This window comes from Solea solea, chromosome 1, assembly GCF_958295425.1.
Source record: "Solea solea chromosome 1, fSolSol10.1, whole genome shotgun sequence".
Taxonomy (NCBI): Eukaryota; Metazoa; Chordata; class Actinopteri; order Pleuronectiformes; family Soleidae; genus Solea; species Solea solea.
Genome location: NC_081134.1, coordinates 46,304,817 through 46,324,885, shown reverse-complemented (window position 1 = coordinate 46,324,885; position 20,069 = coordinate 46,304,817). Strand labels below are relative to the sequence as shown.

Here is a 20,069-nt window from a genome sequence, read left to right as displayed (position 1 = left end):
CTGTAGCTGAGCGTACCACCATCTTTACACTTCACAAAATACCATTTCATATGACACGATCTAAGTTTTGAAATAATGAAGAAGACTTACATTAGATCCACTGGAACCTTGAGGACCTCTTGGGCCAGGAGGACCAGGTGGACCCTGTCAGCAAAAACAGAGATTACTGTGTGTGTCCAACCCAGTAAAGTACCAAAAGCTGTATATGTGTCAAACTAAATTCCAATGACCCACCAGGTGCCTTCATGTTTTAGGTATGACAATGCAGCACTCGCTGTCATCTCATTGTTCTGTGCATGTGCAAAGTGTGACTAAGGACAGTTGTGGAATGACTACTAACACTAACATCATAAAAACGTGTATTTAATTCAATAATCAGTCTTAACAATTTTTATTGCTAAGCATTAAAGCAATAGTCGTAAAAACCTTAAATCAGTGGCTCTTATTTTGAAAGCCAGATTGAAAGGAAGTGGTGCTATGTAAGATTGGCTGGGTGAAAAATGTCTTGGATTAGTTGGATTAGCTGCTTAGTGTAGATGAACGTAAACGCTCTGTTACACGACCAAAACCAATCATATCACACAAAAAACTTTCAATAATTCAATAAGAATAACAAATAAAATGAAGGATAACATAAAAGATGTATTTCATTTTCTTGGAATAAGTACTAAAATGAAAGATATCATAAAAACTAAATCTACTAAAACAAAAAGTCAAATCATGTAAAATCCAAACGTGAATTTGTCTTGTGATATTTTGAAGATTTGAGATTTAACTGGTACCAGGCTCCTATTGGCCTATACCAGCTGTCAATCACACTCACATGTCATAGGTTATTGTCTATATTCCTCTCAATGAGAACACACATTCACAAAAAACTGAAAATTAACATCACATTCTATTGAAGAAGAGCTGAAACTACTGATTGAGACCATTACCTCTTCCTTTCAAACAGCATAGTCGCCCCCTGGAGGCTAATTGCTACATTAGTCCTACTTCCTGGGCTTCATATCGTGGAGAAAGTTTTGTTGACACCTGCTGCATTATTATTATTATTATAATAACTGTGGTCGTGAGTAACATCCTGTATTTCACCACATGACGCAGTGACAACACCTCAAACATTAATACAGTCACAGATGACATTATCTGTGTTTTTGCATGTTGTGGTGCGAATGAAAATCACACCACACGTGTACACGTCATACTTGATACCCTGTTACTGTATAACTGTAGTCAAAAGTTCATTTATGACACTAGAAAAACAGTGATTTGTCTGAAACAGAGAATGCAGAGTTCTTACTAGTTGAAATGTGTGTGTGTGTGTGTGTGTGTGTGTGTGTGTCAATTCATTTGCCCCAGACTTCAAAAACATGTGCTGAGTGAGTGGCATTGTTGCCAAAACTTCACAACAATGAGCACAGATTCCAAACCTGGCACGTCTCTGCGTGTGGAGACTGTAAATAGCTGCAGCAGAGACAAATACACTCACCATTGCTCCGACGTCTCCATTCTCTCCCTTCTCACCAGGAGGCCCAGGCAAACCCTGAGAAGAAGACAAATCATCTTCACTACAAATACACAAGGTCATGTGCAGCAGCTCCACATTAGAAAATCCACACACAGGTGCATAAATACATTTTCTTCCTGCTTATTACCATGTATTCTCAGGTCATGTGTATTGAAGAGTGGGCTTTATGATGCAATGTGATGGGGAATGCATAAATGAAGGCAGAGCTCTTGGACATAAACACACAATTTGTCAAAAAAGGATACCCAGTGTAATTAAAGGGGATGGGAGTCTTGGGAATAATCAAACTGTGTAAATTACAGATTTGGAGCTCCATCTATCTACGTCCACAGGAAAGTGGAAACAAAAGGGACAGCGCAGGATGGTGTATCTTATCCACTTGTGCAGTTCAATCATGTCTGACTAAAACAGTTTGGATTCACCCAGTGAAGGTGCATCTCGAGCAGAAAGAAAAGGAGCTCTCACTTGTTTGTGTAGCTTATTGTCTAAGTGCATAATTGCAGTTATTATTTGCCGTGTCAGTTTAACTCCAGTCAACGGGTGGGTGGAAAGCAGCGGTAATGATAAGTTACGGTACGAGCAGAATGACATAGATATCGATCACCGGGATCACCATTGTGTTGATTTACTGTACCTGCGCCGGCAGAGGAAGCTAATTTATAACCGATCGTGAGCGGGACGTTAGTCACAGTAATAAAGCACGAGGCGAGTGAGAATGGAAAAATAAATAAAGCATAAACTTATTTCACGCATAATGATCAGATGTGACAGGCTCTTGATCAGGGCTGGACTTGTTGGGCTTGTTTGTGAAATATATGAACTAATGGATTAGATTAGAAGGGCTTGTAAAACTGAGGATGCTGTGAGTCTTTTACAAATTATTATTACTACATTAACAATTACAATATGTACAATATACACTGCATTATTTTGAAATTCTGTTAGAGTTGGTATAACAGAAGAGGACACAATTCCCAGCCAGCATTTCTATGTGGGCCCCATAAAGGTTATAGTACAGTAGTAGTAAAGGTTATAGCATATAGGACATTAAAAACAATTATAGGACATTAAAAACAAACACACTTTGTAACCTAATTTCAATGTTTAAATCCTGAGAAAGCACAGACTAGACGATCCAGTCAAGACTCAGGACCTCAAACGAATGTCGGGAGGAGATTCCAGGGATTTGGGATCTCACAGAAACTTGTGTGATTTGACGTGACTTGAGAATACAGACATGGAGGCGGGCTTTCAGCATTGTCAGTTCATAGCTGTTGCGTTTTGCTGACAGAGGCAAAAAAAAAAATCCCTGTTCAGTCATAAACACCAACCACGTTTAAAACGTATGATTTCAAATGGGGACGACTCTGACGCGTCTGTTAACTCCTCACACTACAGGACAATTTAAAATCAGAGAGAAGAGCCAGATCAGGACCAAGATCTGACCAATTAACCTCTTTGAGTCTTTTACAGCTTTTATAAATGTTCACCGGTGATTTGGACACACTGGAGTGTCTGTCTTTTTTTCTCGCCTCTTTGTCCACATCTTCACCTCTCATTTGAAGAATTCATCCTCTTCGTGAGGACTGCAATATCCTACAGCAGACACAGCCCCAAATGATGGAATGCTTTCAAACCAAAGCCATTCATTCCCCCATAGTCAAAAATCATTAATGCTGCAGATAATTGAATTGAAGAGCTGAGCCCGCAATGGCTGCCGCCATCTATTGAAGGGCAGCTTAGTCAAACGTAATTAAAAGAGTGGAGATGGAGTGCATTATGCCCAATTAAAAGCCAATTGCACTTAATAACAATGTTATCTTGTCCCCATTGACCAGCGGGGGCTTTGCTCTAATTTCATCCTCAGCGAGTCCTTGGATAATTGACTTTGAGATATTCTCAAGTATGCTGTTTCGTTATTCATTACCACCAAAGCAGAATTCTTTGACTCAAGCTTAGTGACTTAAAAGGAGCCAAAGTCATGGAATTCTGCTCCTGTTTCTCTCAGCGTCTTAGTTTTGAGGCAAATGTGGTAAATGCAGAAAACACATATTAAACCAATCAGTATCAACTTCTGCTCAAAAGCAGGTGCAGTGTGTCTTAAGTCAATGAACCTCAAAGACTGGCTCACGACCCACAGATGGGTGATGGGAGATTTTTTTAGGTTACCTAAAACAAATGTGTTCAATTTTAGTTAAGATTTATGTGTATATGTTTAATGAGCATGCATAAAAGGAAGTTTATATTCATTTAGCAAACATGTTTTTTGTGATTTGAGTTACGATCGTTTGCCATCGTTAAAAAGTGAGTCGCCACATGGAAGCTTTGGGAAACACTGGCTTCAAGTGATATATCACATTACAGCCACCATGTAACCTGTGGCTGTGTTGACTTGAAGATAATTGCATTTTGTTTACATTATTTATGTTTTTAAGTCGATGAAGAACCATGTTAAAAACTATATTCTCTATGAATACAAGAAAAAACTTGTTACAATAATAATAATAATTAAAAACATAGATATAAAATAAAAACTATGCCTTGTTCATGTTTTAATGTGCAGGTAGTTTTCTGGTGGCTTGACGCGGTATTTGTTAAGTCCTTAATGCCTGCACGCTCCTCCCTGAACTCTCTACACTGTGAATACTGTATTACACCCTGTCTTAGCATATCTGCAAAAGATGAATGCATTTATACTGCACACTGATTAAAAGATATGACTAAATACATGCTGCCACAGTCGCTGGGCTCTTATTAGAGCCTGAGCAGTTTCTTCATGGAAATGAGGCAGTCTCGGAAAAAGTACCGTTAGCTCTGCCATTAAGGCTGCGGCATAACGCCAAATGCAAAACGTTAGCTGTGGTGATGGATTTTTCACGCTGTCAATACTGAGGCAAGACCTTGAGGGAGGAAATGCATTATTTGCCCAGGAGTAATACAAAGTGTTATTTGGAGCGGAGGCTGCATTAATAAATGATGCTCTGTTTTGATGTAATGTAAATGATGTAAGGAGAGATGAAATGATGTGAAATGAAAGAGGGTAAGAAGGAGCTGAGCTTTGTCACAGAGGAAGTGACGTGAACACGTTTACAAGTTCAAGTCTCATTCCATCTGCACAGCAAACACGATGTTTGTCTTTGTTATTAACTGACTTATCATTTATTTGTGTTTAACGTTTGAAAAAAAAAAAAAAAAAAACATCTGTACTAAAAGTGAAAACACCAACCATGGTGCATAACATACGAGTATTGATAGTTATTGTTATTTTAACAATAATAGAGAATGAGAAAATAACCTAAAGCAAGGCTACACAGCTAATATGACCAGTCCAGTTAGCCAAACTAGCCCCAGAGGCTTTCTTTCATTTAACAGGCTGAAACACAACAAACGTGACTTTAATTGAACAAACGTAAGATAAATATGATGCTTGTGCACTTTAATTCTCAGCTGGAAGAAAACAAGAACAACAGTCTTCACTGAGCTCAGATGATTCTCTTGCTCTAAAACAGCAAGTGAAGCTCAGCATCACATTATGTGCTGTGTTGTATTTACATTTCAATGCCAAACGTGCGCTAGAATGTGATTCATCTTATTCCTGTAGCAGCCTCTGCATTAAAACCACTCTTTTTGCATGGTTTTTGTTTCCACTGCTCCACAGTGATTGGACAAATGCGGCAAAAACATCATGGAAGGAAGTGTCTGAAAGGCCACTTTTTAAATGGCAGCATTGCAGAAACACACACGATAGCAGAGTCTTTTCTGCCTCAGTCCGGTGTGGATTTTGTGAGGGAAGTCTGTGGTGTGTTATTTGTTTGGCGATATATTTTAGTTTGTACAATAAAAACATTTCAGTTTGAAATATTGTCATGTTTTCTTGTTCTAGTTCAGTGTAAATGGGACTTGATTTCCCATGTCAGGTGAACGCTTTCTGTTTCAATGTGATCTGGTGTTAATGCGTCCAGTTCATATGTAGGATGCAGACTTACTTGGAGCCCGATGGGTCCTGGTAGACCCGGGAATCCTCTGGGTCCTTCGTCTCCTTTCTGGCCAAACATACCCTGCTGTCCCCTCGGTCCAGACTCCCCATCGCTGCCCTGTGGGAGGATTACAATTTATATATTTCAATCAACTCCCCATTATTTGGAGCTTTAGCTAATACCAGTTCAGGTATTGTGATGCCACGGTGGTGCCTCTCTTAGGCGGACTTTTTTAAGCTCTCCTAATCTGTTTCAAGGTCACAGTGTGCAGGTTAAGGATGGACAGGTACATTACTGTCTTTTCTGATGGTCATTTTATGGGAATATAACATCATCCATCAATTCCATACACCCACACATTCTTCAGTGTCAGGTGGGGGCAGAAGCTTCTCTCACCATTAACTCTGGGCGCCTCAAATTCATCAAGATATTTAAAGCTGCAGTGGGAAACTTTTTTCCTTAATCTGAAAACATGGTCTGTCAAGCAATACTAACTATAACCTGAGTGAGGGAACGTTGTGTGTATACAGCAGCAGAGCAACAGTGGGCGGGGACAAGAACCATTCATCCTGTCAAGTTACTAAATAACCTTTTTTGTTGAGCTGCAAATTCACCTCTGAAACATTTCACTGGCACCTCTTTGTGTTTTCAGTCATACTCAGTCATACTCAGTCATACTCAGTCATACTCAGTCATACTCAGTCATACTCTAACCTGTTTGCATTCATGATGACACAAGTGTTTCATTAGTGAAATCAACAGAATGGACGAACTGGAAGTTGTTTATTGACGTCTTCTTCATTTGTTGGTAACATTATGGTAACTCTGGATTTAGTTAAGGAGATGTTTGAAAATGGAATGATACGTTCAGAAATGTCTGCCACGCTGCAGCAAATCCTGCTGAATTGAATGGTTCTGTCCTCGTTCTCAAGAGTTTTGTGTTTATTTCTCCTGAAGAGGGAATTCCATGAGACTAGCAGCTTCCAGTAGTGAGTTTATTAAAGACAGTGAAATAATAAAGAGGTTTTCTTTTTCATTTTCTAATTTTACATTCTCAATTGAATATAGAAAGAAAGAATGACCACATGATTAGCATTGTGTGAACTTAATGAACTCGAATGGGACATTTGTTTAGATTTAAGTTATACACTAGACTTTTAAAAAGGACATGGCCTTAATCACAGATGCAGTGTGTTGCACAACTACCTGATGAAGAAGAAGCCGTTCTACCAAAGCTACTCATTAGGGGCTGCAGGATAAATAAGAGTAAAGGCAGCAGGTTATGGTAAACAGCATGAAAGATGCTGACTTCATTTTGAAGTCAGAGGTGCACAGGGCTACAGGGGATAGTCAGGGAGACTTCAGGGAAAGAGTAAAGAGTGCTGACAAACCAGGAGTTTTCACTTCTAACATGTGTCAGCAATAGAAAGTGCTGGAGGAGCTCTCGCGGAGCCCTGGGACATGTAGGCAGCCTCAGGTGCTTGTACAGAATGCAGAGCAGTTCAGAGGGAAGTGTTCGGTGCAGGTAGTGTGAATACATCTCTGCAGTCAACAACCAGCGACAACGAGGACTCAACTTTAGAGAAGCCACACATTGTACTACACTAACAGCTCCTCGGAGAGACCTAACTCTGAAATGTGTCTCACTTAAGAGATGTAGGTATTATTTTTAACAGTCAGGACACATTTTGAATGCAATCCCACAATGTAATTTCAAAGAAACTTCCAAAGAGACCATACATAACTTTCTATATGGTGACCCAATTTTAAAGATGACAATCGTGACCTAAATTACAATATCAACGGTCACAGGAGCAAATTTGTGCAAATGTAGCGACTCATTTACAACTACATTTAAAATCCATCTCAATCTCAATCTTAATCATCTCTTTAAAATGTTTGGTAAATCCATGACAACTTCATTTTGTGCCTGTTATGTATTTATCAATTAATAATGGATTCATTTTATAACTAATTTGAAAACATCATTTCGAGGTACAAATACTGGTCAATATTTTGGGATGGATTATGGATCTGACTGATTCATTGATTATGAAAACAATCATTAGTTGCAGGCCTTCTGTTGGTGACCCAAAACAAGATCTGCGACCCGTCTGTGGGTCCCGACCCAGTCTTTGAGAACCACGGGTTCATGATCAGTAGGGAACGGCAAAAATTTGTATGATCACGAGCGTCTAAGGGCTCAGATAATGAGGTGGGAATGGGTTTGAGAAATTTAGATTTTATAAAACCAAATTGAAATAAAATGATAACTCCTCCCTGACCTAATGGCCTGATCATGTCGTCATTGCAATTCACTGGTATTAAGGATGTTTAGGTCTCATGCATCACACACATACTCACGTAGCTTTTTTGGAACCTTTGGATCATGTTTTGTTTAACACAAACTTTGTCATCATAAATATTAAACAATAAAAGGACTTTTTATCAATAGCCCCCTGCCAAAGACTCTTCCATTCCAACTGTTTGACCTTGGTTGCCTCTTGAAGACAATAGCTTTTGTGATTGAGCTGTTGTGAACCTCATTACACCTTAACTGAAGAGGAAATTGGACTGCTGGAATGCCAACATTCTTCCTGGATTAAAAGGTTAGCTGGCTATAGTCAAAAAGTGATAACAGCTTTTGGGACAGCAGTAATAAAAGAAGAGGGCAGAGATAATGTTGAAATTGCACAGCGCACGTTCAAACTTGGTTATAAAGATATGAAGAGACTGACTCACCAGAAAATAAAAACAACTGATTATTTGTTATTCAGCTTGGGCGCACTACCTGCTTCCGGCAATCCGTCTCACTGGGTCTATTCTAGCCCCTACAGAGCCCTGCAGATGCTGGGTTTTAGCTAGAATGGTTGTTAGGACCTGATCATTTACAGCAATGAGCTGTTAGTTACCCTGAGGCCATCAGCTATTGTTGTGCTGTTGTGTTAATGAGATGGATGAGTGGCAGGGATTTCTGCTCTGTCTGCTGCCATATGTGTTTGCGGAAATTGGCAGATTGGGCTACATGTTGGAAATGGAAGGTTACTCCTGGATAAAAAACAACAACACACAACACAAAGTAACAAAAAACTTACTGAAGGTCAATCTGTTTATAACGAATCATTATGGTTTGAATTACAGGGAATGGAACATAAGCTCCCCTGAAAGCCCACTCTGAGGGGAAACTCAGGCTGAAACCTTGTGACTTTCTGTATAATAACCTTCCTGAAATAAATAACCTAATAATAGTTCATTAATAGTAAATAATTGTGTTTAGTCACTCATTACATACTCATTTCTGAACATTTGTCAGTGTCCAAGTCATATGTTGTGTGCATGTGTGAAAACAATTGTTTTATTTTTTTATGTCGATGTCCTTAAGTTATATTTTAAGGACATAATGAATAGGTTTCCGGTGCAAATCGTGTAAGGACAGTCTCCACTAATGAACGGATTCCTGCTGTTGCCACCACTGTCTTTTCATTTCATGTTACTGACTGAGATGTCCTGAAATAAAACCGTGCACGATAATATTTCACGAGGGATATATTTGACATCAAATGGCCGGAGAAACGTGATACTCACAGCTGGGCCAGGAGCTCCAATCACACCCTGAAGACCACTTGGACCTGGTGGACCCTAAAGAAAATGAAAAAAGTAATGATATATATGCAATGTGAGAAAAGAGAAATGCACTTTCTTTCTCCATCTAATAATAGAGAACAGTGGATGTTAACGATGAAGCTGTTAAAGTTAAAGTAAGAAAATATATCTATTGTATTTTTAACTATATGATTAAAACCAAAGTCAGATAAAAGTACAAATAACTGGATGAAGGTGTTTTTATGGTACACAAAAGCACTTCAGTTGATATTTTATGAGCTGCAGAACATTTAGGGCCAAGATAACCTAAGATGAGTCATTGCAGAGTAACCTATGCTCTTTAATTTATTCAGTTCATTTGAGAGTTCAGCAGCTAAGATTAGTGTTCTCTGCACAGCGAGCATGCATTAACATTCAGAAAAAGTTACATCACAAATAATGAAGAGGGGGAAAAAAAGAGCACTCACAAGTTCACCCTTGTCTGCTTTGCTTCCCTTCTGACCGGGTCCTCCAACTTCTCCCTGTGGTGCAACACAAACAGCAGAGCTCACACATCTGTAGTCTCCATCTTAAACGGCTCTTGGTTCTGATGTTTAGTCAAAGACCAATATCTTAGTGTCACCTTAACCACGACTGCAGCAGTAAATATTTCTCCAGAGATTCTAATTAGATTGACCCGCAAAGACATCTGCAAGTCAATCCATCGGCTTCCTGTCTAACCTCATTGGCACCATGACAAAAAGCTGTGACTGGGATTTCAGAGGTGGGATGGTCATAAACGTAAAGATGCAGAGCTTTTGTAAGCTGTTTATCTTTCCCACAGGAAAACAGGCTGTGGAAACAAAACTAAATTAGGTGAACTCTCTGGAATTGCCTGCGTTAAGGTATAGATGTGTTTTAAAATAATGGTCAGACATCTTCTTAGTTACCAAAAGGAACAGATAAATTCTGTTTCAATTAAAAACACACCCGTTTGTAATGGAGCGAGGAGTTAGCGATCATCAAATAAACCAAATTTGAGGTGCAAATCTGTTGCTGTGAACTGGAATTTATATAATTAATATATAATCAAGATGTTTTAAAAGTGGAAAGCAGATAAATAGACAGATATTCATCAGTTCACAGTTGTCTACAAATAGAGATGATTCACCTCTGGGACCACTCGCCCTGTACAACAAAAACATAACAGCATGTCTGAAATTAGACAAACAGCATCTAGACATTTCACAAAGCGAAAGGTTTTTGAAGGCAAGATGTTCTTATGAGCTTTATAGATGATTTGCAAAATACTATAATCTACTTTCATGAATGTTTAAGTTAAGAGAAAGTCAAGAACGGAGATCTGATTCAGAGCTAAAGTGATGAAATGGTGTCACTGTACCATGATTCAGTTTATGGAATAACCTTGAGAAGAAGGCCAAATTAATTAAATAATTACACTCAAAAAGATCATTAAAACCAACATGTTGAGAGAAAATAAGACATTTATTAAGGTTTTTCTCTCCTCTGTTTTGTTTTGTTTGTGGTAAATGATTTTGTGTGTAATGTGTAGAATATTATAACGATATCTGGGAAACAGGTGAATGTGAGCGGCTGTTTCTTTGTTTTGTTTGTTCACATCTTGTGAAATATGTGAACAATAATAACATTATTATTCTCTGTGCTCATTCATTCATATTTTGGGATTTGCGAAATGGGCGCTCAGTGGTAGAGTTGATCGTCATTAACTGGAAGGTTGTGGGTTCGAATCCAGGCTCTGCTAGTGGTCATCAAGACAAGAAAAGCGCTATATACTGTAAATACAGACCATTTACCTTTTCTGTTCGTTTGTACTTGTTTTGTTTGAGGAATTAAATGAATAAATAAATAAATAGAATTCATTGTTGCACGCCAACCTGAAAACATGGAGGAATCCTGATCTGTGGCTGAATGATGAATCTTCCAACTGTACAACAATAGAGAACCCTTAAACTTCATATCTGTGTGTGAGTAAACAGCAGATCATCATGTTGATTTATTTCCTCCTCTTGTAGCCTTGCTGTCATGATGAATATGTCGGCGCACTCACATTCCTCAAGGCACCAGACGAGGAGATGTCATTATAGTTCAAGTTAAAATAAATAAATAAAGAGATCTTGGTTGATTTTAATATGAACATGAAGGTCAATGGCGATGTGTCTACGTCGTTATTACACAAGTGGCTTCTCTTAGAGCGCCGATAATCCCGCTCACTCTTTTAACCAAACTCTTGACCTTGTTCAAGCTTATGGCCTTAGAATTTAATCATTTAATAGTCTTTTCTACAGAGTCCTCTTTTATCAGGACCACAACTTAATTACTTTTAAATTCATATTACTAGTCAAAACTATAGAGACTCTTACTAATTTAATACCACCCACATTGATCATGTTGGGAATGGAATTGAACTCTCCAAACCTGTGACCCTCGTGCAAATAAAGGTCAGGAAATGAAGACATGGTAGCTCAGCTGCGACTATGGTAACAATTTAAACACCTTCTAGGATAAAAAATTACAGTGAAGATTACGGCAATTAGAGACAAATTGCATCACCTCCAACCTGAAATATCCTGTGTTATGACTCAACCTGTCGCAGCTGAAACACGATCATTTTCATCACTGAACTTTAAATACGCTTCAAAGTGCTTTGGACATAAATGTAAACGTGTTGTTGTTGTTGTTAATAAGGAACGGTCCATATATACATGTATTACTGGAGTTATGTAAGGATCAGTGCATGGAATAAACATATTGCTCTTATTGGAAATAATATTATATCAGCACTCCATATATGGTCATTTTTATGCTGATGATTATCCCCATTAATGAAGAAACAAGTCAGTTCTCATATGGAAATGTAAAATACAACATACTGTAAGTCTCTATACTGAGAACTATAGTGAGAGCAAAATGTTTTACCACAAATTGCTCATTTAATAAATATGTTGTTTTAAAAAAGGAACTAAAACTAAAACTGTAAAACTAAGACAGATTTTTTTCTTAAAACATCTGCTGGAGCAGATATTGATGTTTTTTGTTTTCACCACCGGTTTCTGACCACTGTACACTGTACAGGTTCAAAACACACATATATTACAATTGTAGGTTTTGTTTTATATATGTCATAATGTCATATCTTGATATCTTGTTGTTACGTATGTACCTAGCAGGTCATTTGCATTGTCCCTTAATGAACATGTGTTTCCTCATATGTTCCTATATTTCATGACTGCGTTAGTTAAACTTCAAGAATACTATAAGGGGATTAGGACCTGGATGACCAGATTTTTCTCAGTGTAAACTCCAAAAAGATCAAGTTCTTGTTGTTGGCCTCCCACATCCATGACTTGATTACTTTAAGGCTGGGCTACTCCATGGCCTTGTTATCAGGTCGTCCCAATAACTATGAAAAGCACAACTATAAAAACTCTCCAGCTGATCTTAAAAAGCTGGAGCGGAACATCAGGTAATACATCATATTTCTTTTGTGTGTGTGTGTGTGTGTGTGTGTGTGAGGCCAGAACACAGATCTGCTTCATGAGCCAGTGTTTCACTCTTTTCTCGAGCATTTCCACGTCTTTTTTTCATTTCCACGTTCTTGACACAGAGTGAATGAAGCCAGTCGAAGCGATCAATCTAAACAGAGGTCATCCAGGGTTTTCTCACGTAAACCAGTGCCACAGTTTCATATATAACTTTTATTGCTTTATGTTTGCTTTCCTTCTGCTCCCTTTGTCTCTCTACTCAGCCCCTGGGAATGTTTGATGGTTGTGTTTGATATAGATGTGAAAGATTATATTTAGTGTGTTAAAGCAGATTGACTTTGTCTGTGTTTTATGACACAGGAAATGTTCATTTTAGAGGGTGCACATAAGGCTGGGTGATGTGGCTCAGAAAGAATATCAGAATATATACAAGATATATCGGGATCTAAAGCTGCACAGAGGTTGTTTTTCTGGCCTCATGAGATGTTTGTGCTTCTCAAAGGAGAGTGACAATACACTGTAACTACACAGGACTCTCAAACTGAGTGTACCATGTGGGAAATTAGCTTCAATTCAACAATAAACATGATGATATCATGACCATCAAGGCTAAAAGTAGCTGCGTTTGTGTGTACTCCTAACTGGGGCTACGTGAGGGACATACTCGTGTAAAGATGACCCTGGACATTCCGACTACAAATCGGAGGCACCATGAGTATATTTTTCTTATTTTTAAGTATATATTTGAATAAACGATTTATAAATTTAAATATATAAATATGCATTTCACCTTGTCACCGTCCTCTCCAGGGGGACCCTGAGGACCGGCTGATCCAGGAAGACCAACAGGGCCTTGAATACCATCACGGCCGGCGGGACCCACGGGACCTTTCTCTCCCTAAGTATAACACAGATCAGAGCAGTCACATGACCAGCAGTCACATGATGAAGGGTTTGACTGAATGAGAGTTGGACAGAAATACTCACAGGAGCTCCCTTTTCCCCGGCAGGGCCCGGGGGTCCTTGGGGACCGTTGCGCCCTGTCAGACCAATGGGACCACCAGGGCCGGCAGCACCTCTCTCTCCAGGAGAACCCTGTCACCAAAGAAAAAAGGCCCATCACTCACTGCTGCAGAGTGTGGTGACTAACAACAAGTCAATTTCCTGCAGGAACTGAAGGAATCCACAGGAAGACTTTGAATTCATTTAAAAAGAGACACCTTCTCCAGAAACTACAGTATACCATTACATGAAGTGACTTACATATACTTACATGAGTTAGCATCACTGCTTTCTTTCTTTCTTTTTTTTAAATACATGTTATACTTTTTTTTGAACTACAACTATTTTAAGGACATTATTTATTTAAGGTTAGATTAAATGTGCTCATTTTGTGACCTGGGGCCATGGAGGGGGCTGGTTATGTGATTATGAGCTCAAAATCATAACACAATATTATATGAATTATATTTCACAGAATTTTAAAGTGTTCTAAGTAAAAACTAAACACTATACTATATAATTTTACATAAAATCTTAGACATTTAAAACTGTGATAAATATAACCTAGTGTATTATTATTATTATTATTATTATTATAATATAAACTGCAATGTTATAGATCTCACTGTTTATGACAACAGCTAACAAGCATATTAAGCAATAAACAGTATTCTCTCTATATTCTAGGTCCAGTTCTCATTATAAGTTAAGGTTGATTCCACACTGCTTCCCACTGTTTGGGTTAACTGAAGGCTATAAGTTAGACTCTGCTTTGTAAGAAGAACAAATATCAATATTTAAATTGAGTAAAATTGTCTTTTTATTGGATTATTTTCTGATTTGATCGCTGTTAATAGAACGACTGTAAACTGTGCCTGATGACAAATGGGATGATGACCTTTCGTTTGTTCAGATTCACTGTGCTCATCAGTCTCATCTAACTAGAACAGGGGTGGGCAACATGTGTTCCAGTGGGACACAGTGACACAAATGAAGCAAGTGAAAAGTCATGAATACAAAGGTTTTCAAGAAATAATAATCATTAAAACCATATTTATATGCAACATAGATGACTGTAACCTCACTGATGTTGTTTCCTTTCCTGTGAGGATTCCATAATAGAAGACGGATACAACTGGTTTGCCTAACCCTAACCCAAACCCTAACCTGTATATGTTGCCCATATGAGAACTACAAGGACGTGGTTACAGGGCACTGTGGAAGTTGTTGTTTTATTACTTCTCTCTTCACTCTTCACTCTGCCCAGGTGGGCGTCACCGTCCATCAGTGGTTAAGTGACTAACAATCACATATTGGACTACATGGTTGATCAGGAGGTCATAATGAAGTGTGTCCACTGGTGGCTGCTGTGGAATGAATCGCATGCATGTGTACACACTACACACAGACTCAGCTGCTGATGTGAGCTGCCACCTGGCACTCACACACCAGCTCATTTCAGACACTGCTGGTGACACACACACACACACACACACACACACACACACACACACACACACACACACACACTCAGCTCCTAACTGTCATGCCGAGCTGCCAACCTGCCCACAGACACACACAGACACACACACACAGACACACACACACCTTTGTCTGACTGATCTAAATGTAATCCCTGGAGCCTTTACCTTAATCTTATCCAACACATCTGTGACGTTTATCATCATAACCCTAAACATCATCATTACCCCTAAAAAGTCTCTCTCCACGAGAACTTGCCAAAGCTAAAATGTCCTCACAGCACAGATTTGAAGCGCACAGCTCAGCAGATCTCTTTGTCTCTTTGTCTCTTTGTCTCGTGTAACTGCAGATTCGATTTGAATATTTCCCTACTTCTCATTTCACCCATATTTTGTGATTCTGTGGCCAAAGATCAAAAGTGAAACATAAAAACATGCCAACACACATAATTCAACTTGTCATAATCATCTTTTATGCTCTGTTCTTTCTTTCTTGTTTTGTCTCACTCACTCACACACACACACTTTCCCACAGCAGCTCAGTTTCTGGCAGTAAATCGATGGAGGAAAATATCAGATCTCTTGAGTGCGTGGGCACTGTACACATCTTCTTTTTTCTTAAAGTAGTTTTTCAAACACTACCAAAACAGTCCATAACATTTTCAGCCAATGGCTCACTTTCAAGCCAATTTAAGAAAACGATCTCATTTTGCATTTGGAAAGCGGTTTTGCTCTCTCGGAGAAAGCCCCGTCTCTCACTTTCATCATCCTTTCATCCGTGCTCTGCATATCCGCTGTCATCTAATCTGGTGTTGCTCTGTCGCCGGTGAGCAGGAGCAATTATCTGGAGCCTGCGTTTAACGCTTGAACAAAATGTCAGACAGTTCAAAGCTGCCTGTCAGTCAGCTTTCTATACAGATTCCTTGCCAGAGCTCCCAGGGTTGGGCTCAGAGACAAAGAGTCCCACTTATTTATGGATTACACTGCTACTCCTACTGCTTTTCAGGGGCCTAAACTATGTAATATGTAGGATGTGACAAAGTACAGTATATGAGCGCAGGTAAAGCATCTAAACTGGATCTTCATTAGTCTGATTAAGGAAGAATCACTGAAGCAGATGATGCAACAATCCTAATGATTCATTGAGTGAAACGTTTCTTTAAACTTAGCAGACATCCTTCTACCTCCATTTACGCCTCTGGAGTTCCTATATATATATATACATGTATATATATATATATATATATATACATATATATATATATATATACAATTAAAAGTAAGCGGGGAAAAAGAAAAACATAGACTAATATCTGGGCTAAAAACGATAAAGTGTTTGCTCATTTAGGCGAAAAACAAAACTATCTCTGAGCTGTTGATTCCTGTGGATTCATGAGGCTCATTTTTAATAACTTTGTCAATTTCAAAACTCAAAATGTTCATCTTCTATCCTGAGCAGCTGAGAATGAGCAGCTATAATACTGGAACAAACACGACAACAACAAAAGATCATGTGCAATAATTGATTAGATTAGATTATATTATATTAGTTTAGATTATATTAGTATGGATTAGATTGGATTAGATATAAAATGTATTAATCCTTTTGGGAAGGTCCCTCCAGGAAATTGAATGTGTCTACTATATGATGTTATTATTATTGTTATTATAATAATTAGTTTTTATTATTATTAGAAGTAACACACGATCCAAACTACTATTGTAATGAAAAACTATTAGTAAAAGCGATGATGTTAACCGAATATGACAAAGTAAAAAAAGACATGTGATTTTCACTCAGCATCTACACTGAGTGGATGTGATAGTACAACATAATGCAGTGACAACACTCTCCCCAAAAAATCTACAAAAGTCACTTTTTTTCCACTGCAATTTCTGTGGTAGGAGAGATGTGGTAACCATAGCAACAGGCTACTTACGTTGGGGCCAGGGGGACCCTGAGGGCCTTCTCCTCCCTTTAAGCCAGCTGGACCCTGAAAGCAGAGGACAGGAGAGGGTTAGAACTCAATCACCGCTGGCCACCGCTCAATGCCATTCAAAGAGCAGTAATTACAGCTGTCAAATGGACCTTAAAATGTTACGACTCTACCTCTCTCTGTGTGTGTGTGTGAGTGTGTGTGTGTGTGTCCAGAAAGGTATATGTATGTTTATACGTAACAGTGGCCATTATGTACAATACTAAAAAGGTTAAATCTCTCCTAAAAAGCCTGATTAAGGCATTTTGAACTTGTGAACTTTTGACTTTCATCTCTACAGATGGTTTAGGTGGTTATTTGTCCAGGTCTCGTCTCTCTCCTGCCGTCTTAATGCCACGACCAAAATCCTTCCAGCTCCGTGTGATTCTCCATCACACAAATTACATTTTAAATATCCAACGACGCAGATTTTACAGCAGCTGCTTTCTACCAAAGTAATTGTTCACAGTAAGGTCTTTGAGATTATCCAGATATAACAATTTGCTCTGTCTGGAAACAGATGCTGCTGTAAAAATGATTTTTAATGTAATATTTCAACTTAGTGAGCATCACAAATGAAATCACCTTCTTTTTCTCGATTGGTGGCAGAAATCTCAGAGACTTTAACCCCTCTAATCTCAAATATGAAAAAAACAACTCTTCAGTAAGGGCGGGTGACACTTTTACCAACTATATAAACAGACCTGAGCAAAAAGTACTACAACTTTTTTTTAAAAACAAATTGAATTTGTGAAATTTGGAAATATTTTGCTTGGCTCTTTTTTTTATGAACAAAAATTAGAAGGAATTTTGTGATTTCTGCACAAGTATCACTATTTATTTATTTTTCCAAATGAGATATAGAATAAGTCATAACTTTGACTCAACAACACATAATCAAACACATTTTGTAAAGATGTGATCTATAAAGGTCTATGCCGCGTGAGCACTAAATGTGATGAATGTGATGTTATGTATTATTATTTATTATATAATCTAATGTATTATCATTATTATTATAATAATAACAATATTGCTCACTTTATGACAATAGCTTACATGCATATCTATAATTATATTTTAGCTTCAGCCACCTGTGCTGTGTTTACAAGGTAAAGATGTTCATGGTTCAATTCCTATTATAACTTGATATTGAGTCCTGGATATTCATGCAGAAAATCAGCCAATTCACAGACAATGTTCCTGCAACTGTGCAAGTAAAGTTAATGCAAACAATGGCATTTCATCTGCATTTGGAAGATTGAGAACCACAAATATTTGCGTTCTTGTACGAAATGTTTCATTGACTCATCAGTTGAGGTTCAATCACTGTCTCTGTAAGAAATAATCAATAAAAAAAAGCAAGATTTTGGAGCCGCAAACTGGCTCATATTTAAAATACAGATGCACAATGGACCCATATTGGATGTGTGTGTGTGTGTGTGAAATGAACATAATATTTGTCATACTCTTTTTCACTTTTTCACTCTTAGTGTATTTATAATGTGTATTTATATCACTGGGGATCCCCTTCCCCCTTTAGCACCATGGACACTTTCAGTGTATATGATATTCCTACTTGACATACAGTACCTAGGGAACATTTCCTGTCACATTGCGATGCATTACACTACTGATATCCCTCGTAATTTAGAATAAGAACTTTGGAGTGACTCATTATTAGCACTTTGCAAACCAAGAGCTGGCAATCTGGAGCAAGTTTTATCTGACGTTATTATTATTCCCTCCTCACTTTCCAACACTGCACACAACAAATTATAATTCTCATATATCGACGAGTGAGTGTGTGCAGAACACTTATCTTTGCCATTAGACTTAGTTTCCCCTTCAAACTTGTGTGCGTGATTATTCCTCTATTAACATTTGCCATTTGTTTCGCAGACAGTAAGTAGAAAAACAGACAACAGGAGAGATTTGTGAAAAGAGGAGAAAGAGCTGAGGATGATTAGCATTTTCATGAGTCTGTGAATCCTAAATAAGGCAGAGGTTTAGAATTGCATCTAACCCACTTTAAGGCCATGACAAGATTTTTTTTTTTTCCACAGGGGAAAAACTTGTAAATATGCAAGAATGAGAAATAGAGATGAGTTTTTTGGGGGGTTTAATGTCAGGAGAGAATCTTTGATGCAAAAGAATCAAATCAATGGGCTTAAATGGGACATGAAAAAGAGTGAGTATTGGACCACAGCTTCAGGTATAGTCCATCTATCTCTGGACCCCTGTCACCTCCTCCAGGTCTCTGCCCTTGAATGGCCGGTGCTGCTGAATCATAGCACCGGGAGGCTGGGACTGCATATGGAAAACACAGTTTGCTGCAAGGCAGTAAATGCTTCCATTATAATAACTGATTTACAGGCTGCAACAGAGCCAGAGGGTGCGGGAGCTGCCAAGCAGCCGCTCCACCTCCCTGGCTGTTCCACAATTTTGCCACAGTGCATTAGCAGTCTGGAAGGATCTATTCTTAGCTGGACACACAAAACAAGTTATTTATTGGTCTGTATGATGTCACAGAGCATTTCTTCAAGACAAAGAGATAGTAAGAGAGTACGTGTGAGTGTGTATGTGTTCCAGGTATTACTGATGTTGTGGGGACCCAAATGTCTTTACACATTATGGGGACTTGTCTTCTCTTAGGGGAACCATAGGTGAGGACATAGTAGTATTAGTAGTATTTATGATTACACTTAGCTTAAAGATCTATATATACATCCATCCCAAACATGATCTCCATCACTACCCTACATGCCTCTGTGCATCAGGCAGGAATTAGACGGCAGTGGAATGTAAGACCACTGAAAGTCGCCCTAATAACATCATATAGATGGATTTTATTCCACGCCATCTCACAGAGACGCACCTAAAAACGTTCTAATTGTCTGTATATACCCTTCTTCAGCATTTCCGTGACTTATTGAACTATTGACCCTATACTGCCTGCAGGATTTCCTGTGGTATTGCTCCGTTTCATGCGTCAC

The 20,069-nt window shown here is 38.5% G+C and overlaps 1 protein-coding gene across 2 annotated transcripts in view; it reads right to left on the bottom strand.

Annotated features, from left to right (window-relative positions):
* Nucleotides 1–20,069, bottom strand: part of LOC131466762 (collagen alpha-1(XI) chain-like) — a 90,164-nt gene that overhangs the window by 15,847 nt on the left and 54,248 nt on the right. For both annotated transcript variants that reach the window (XM_058640328.1, XM_058640235.1), the window contains 8 exons: nt 17,038–17,091; nt 13,602–13,709; nt 13,405–13,512; nt 9,579–9,632; nt 9,094–9,147; nt 5,518–5,625; nt 1,493–1,546; nt 91–144 (listed from right to left, as the gene is read on the bottom strand). In XM_058640328.1, coding sequence (XP_058496311.1) covers nt 91–144; nt 1,493–1,546; nt 5,518–5,625; nt 9,094–9,147; nt 9,579–9,632; nt 13,405–13,512; nt 13,602–13,709; nt 17,038–17,091 — 594 coding nt within the window. The remainder of the gene's footprint in view (nt 1–90; nt 145–1,492; nt 1,547–5,517; nt 5,626–9,093; nt 9,148–9,578; nt 9,633–13,404; nt 13,513–13,601; nt 13,710–17,037; nt 17,092–20,069) is intronic.